This window comes from Octopus bimaculoides, chromosome 8 (genome assembly GCF_001194135.2).
Source record: "Octopus bimaculoides isolate UCB-OBI-ISO-001 chromosome 8, ASM119413v2, whole genome shotgun sequence".
Taxonomy (NCBI): Eukaryota; Metazoa; Mollusca; class Cephalopoda; order Octopoda; family Octopodidae; genus Octopus; species Octopus bimaculoides.
Window position 1 is genome coordinate 80,270,035 of NC_068988.1, and position 4,021 is coordinate 80,274,055.

The 4,021-nt window shown below is 35.0% G+C and overlaps 1 protein-coding gene across 2 annotated transcripts in view; it reads right to left on the reverse strand.

Annotated features, from left to right (window-relative positions):
- LOC106873410 (ceramide kinase-like protein) overlaps nucleotides 1–4,021 on the reverse strand; it is a 195,833-nt gene that overhangs the window by 50,786 nt on the left and 141,026 nt on the right. For both annotated transcript variants that reach the window (XM_014920765.2, XM_014920764.2), the window contains exon 5: nucleotides 1,770–1,836. In XM_014920765.2, the coding sequence (XP_014776251.1) occupies nucleotides 1,770–1,836 (67 nt within the window). The remainder of the gene's footprint in view (nucleotides 1–1,769; nucleotides 1,837–4,021) is intronic.

Sequence of the window (4,021 nt, forward strand, 5' to 3'; positions counted from 1 at the left end):
TGTGTGTGTGTGTGTCTGTGTCTGTGTGTGTCTGTGTCTGTGTGTGTCTGTGTCTGTGTGTGTCTGTGTGTGTGTGTAACTGTTCCCTATAGTTAAAGCTTTAATCCATTCTTTTATTCATTCACTCAACACTAGTATTATTCAATAGTATTGTTTCAAATATTCCCTATGCAATGTTTCTTACTTCTTGCTTTCTTCTCTTAATATTTTGTTCTTTTATCCTTTCCCCACAGCTTATTATTGTTAAACCCAAATCCTCTCTCTCTCTCTCTCTCTCTCTCTCTCTCTCTCTCTCTCTCTCTCCTTCTTGATTTGCTGGCTTGTTTAACCCATTTATATTTAAACCAGTCATATCCAGCCCAAATAACCTGCCTGTTTTATTTTCAAACTGGCCTTGTCCAGCTTCTCACACTTACTCTACAATGTCATTGTAAATTTTAGAAATCACAGCATCGAAATCTTGAAGCTACAAAATAGTGCCTGATTAACTCAAAACAATGTGAATAAATAAGCTTTACATTTGGTAAACTGAATGCTAAAGGGTCAAATTTCACCCTTAAGATTGTCTTCTATTCAGCCCCTAAGAAGCCACATTTCACTATCAAAGACCATAAGCCCAATTTCTTAAACAAACCTACAACTCAGCTTGTTTACTCCATGAAAATTAACATAGGAATCATTAGCAAACATGTTGAATCAAGAACAACATTGAATCAAGAAACAAGATTTAATCATGAACAACAACATGCAGAATAATTTAAGGTTAACATTTTGATGTACAATTAAACCTTGGGAGAGGCATTATTTTGATGTAGTTTTGATGTAGTTTTGATAGCTGATTTATAATAATTCTCTACCCACATGTTACATTAATTCATCCACAATCAATGAACTAAACAACATCTCATCATTCACTACATTTGTCTCTTCCTTCCCCCAGCTCTCACAGCTGAATGCCATTTTGTCAGTTTTCTCTTCTGTCCTACCCCTGCCAACTATATCATTGCTATCCAATATACCTGTGTTCACCACTCACTCCACTCACCTTTTCTGCCTTTCTCTCCCACCTTCCTTTTGCACTCCACTTATACTCATCTGCTTGTACCTTGAGGGTATGGGTATGCCCTGGTATGTCTTCACTGTCCTCTTCTCTCCCTCATTCATTTTCTCTCTCTATCTCTCTCTCTCTCTCTCTGACTGAGGTAGCCATGTATCTCCTCTGCAGCAAGACACCTGTTTCTGTCCTCCTATCATAGTTTAACTTCTCATCACCTGGCACAAAGTCACCTCCCTCAATACCAATCCCCCTCTCAGTTGAGGGGTCTCTGTCTTGCATGTTACTTGGTGACCTCACTGGTGCTAATGCCACATAAAAAGCACTCAGTATACTCCGTAAAGTGGTTGACCTTAGGAAGTGCATCCAGCCATAGAAACCATGCCAAAGCTGACAGTAGAGCTTGGTACAGTCCTCTTGCATAGTAGCTTCTGTCAAACTGTCCAGTCCATGTCAGCATGGAGATCAGACATTATATGATGTTGGTGATGATGATGAAATATATATATACACACATACACACCCATATTTATATAGATATATACACATACACTCATACACATACATATATTTATATGCATGTATATGTATATACATATGTATGTATGTATAGTACACATTTTGATCAGTATATCAAGTATTATACAGAGATAATTATAGATGTTCAGCTGTGATATTATAGTTTGAAATGCAATGCTACTGCACTCATACTGACCAGTGATATTTTGTTGAGTCCATATCTTCAATCAAATCTGTTAGATGTTCACCACAATTCTCCAATTCTGAAAGGAAAATAAATAGAATATATTAAAACAGAAAAATATTTTATTACATTCTACATCCTGTACAGAGATTTACTAAAATAAAGAATAATAATAACAAATTCAATGCCTTATATATTGGGATCAAGGGAATGAAGCCCATGCACAAGACTGGAAGGCTGAAATATAAAGTTAACATTTGCAGGATTTGAATTCGGAACATACAGAGATGTAATTAAGTATAATATTCTGCCAATTCCACCACCTACTACCCTTGTATATTCATATTAATGAATTTATGTTGGTTAAAATTGTAACAATTTTTATGACTCAATCTGAGCCAGAATATCGCCTTGAATCATTGCTGTCTTGTATCATTTTAAACCAGTATGTTACTTTAATCCAGTGTGTCACTTTGAACCATTATTGTATCAATCCAGTGTCACCCTGATCCAGCATATTACCTTGATCTAGTGAGTTACCTTGAACTGCTATTGTTTTGATCCAGAGTGTCACCTTGATCTAATATGTCAACTTGACCCAGGGTACTATCTTGATCTAGTGTGTTACATTGAACTATCATTATCTTGATCCAAAGTGACACCTTAAGCCAGATCTAAAATGAGCTGAACAGCCATCTTAAGCCAAGTAACCCTTTGAGTCAGAGTGTCTCATAAAATCGGTGTTCAGCACTAGATTCAGTTACTTTTTACAAGTTAGAGCTGATGTTTTCCTCAGGGACATTTGCCAAATTCTAGGTGAGTCTAATATTCCTACAATAGCATGTCCTGCTCAAAAATACAATAAATGAGCTGTAACAGATTTGCACTCATAACTTATTTCCTGGATTTACCATTTAGCCATTTAGCTTCTGTTTGGAGTGTCTTTTCATGGAAAACTATACAATCTAAGAATTAAAAAAATATGACTATTTTGTTTTGGAGGCCCATTTTCTTTTCCTAATTGACATAAATGACATGACAAGTGTCACCAAATACAGTAAAATAAAAATGTTTGCAGATGACTCTAGCTTTCAGAAAGTCTTCAACAAGATAAGTGACTGGCCAGAACTTCAATTTGATCAAAACACTATGATTTAATGAGCAAGAAAAATAACAATATGTTGCTAAATGAGAAAATTTTTTTATCACATCTACCATGAAAAAGATGTGCTTAAACAACCAAATTGTTTTTCTGCAAGAGGACCTCAAATGATGTAAAATATTAGAGACTTATGTGAAAATGTCGACAACATAAACTAGAGCAGCACTACACCATCAATAAAATTGACATAATGTACAGAATGTGCTCTTTGATCCTATTCACTACCCTTTGAATACTGTTACTTACTGTGATATCTCCATGTCAAACACAAGACTTTGAGAACTGAAGACCTGAGAAAGTCAATACCCCAACCAAAACATAAATGTCAAAGCAGGCCTTGATTACTACAATCACTTTGAAAAGCTTCATCTCTATTCTCTCCAATATTATCAGAAGCACTATAACATTTATAAAATGTGGAAAATATTCCATCTCCCAAAGGTTGTTTGTGTCAAGGATAGCTCCCAATGTCATATGTCCCACACAAAAATCAAGCTCACATTACTTTACAACTCAACTATTTTATCTCAACTAGTCCTACTCAATTCAATGCTATCTCAAAACAAATCAAACAGTATAATGACTCCATAATCTTTAAACATTGCCCAAATATATTCCTCCAAGAAATATCAGATAAACCCTTTTACTTTAGTCCATTTCAGCCAACAATTCCCAGCTTAAGTGAGCAATGATGTCACTTAAATATAATTTTAAAAGAATGGTGCCTCTATGTTTGATAAATCCTTGTATCTTGCAGGCTGAACCTAATTTTATTAGTTGAAGTTTTAATTACAAATCAATTAGTCATTCTTCCATTAAAATTGACTTCCATAATCAACACTTTAAAATTCCTATTTTCATATGTATCACTATGTTCGTGTGTCACTAGATCTGCCCTCCTTACAGCAGTTAAGACATTGATTTTCATATACTTGTGCTATCCATTATGAATCAATAGTTGAGGTATTGATTTTGCTCATTTAATATCCATATTCCATGCTGACTTGGGTTGGATGGTTCAACAGAATTTGATGAGCCAGAGGTAAGTGTTGAGAACCCCCAACCCCTAACTCTCTCACGTTATATATATATATATATATAT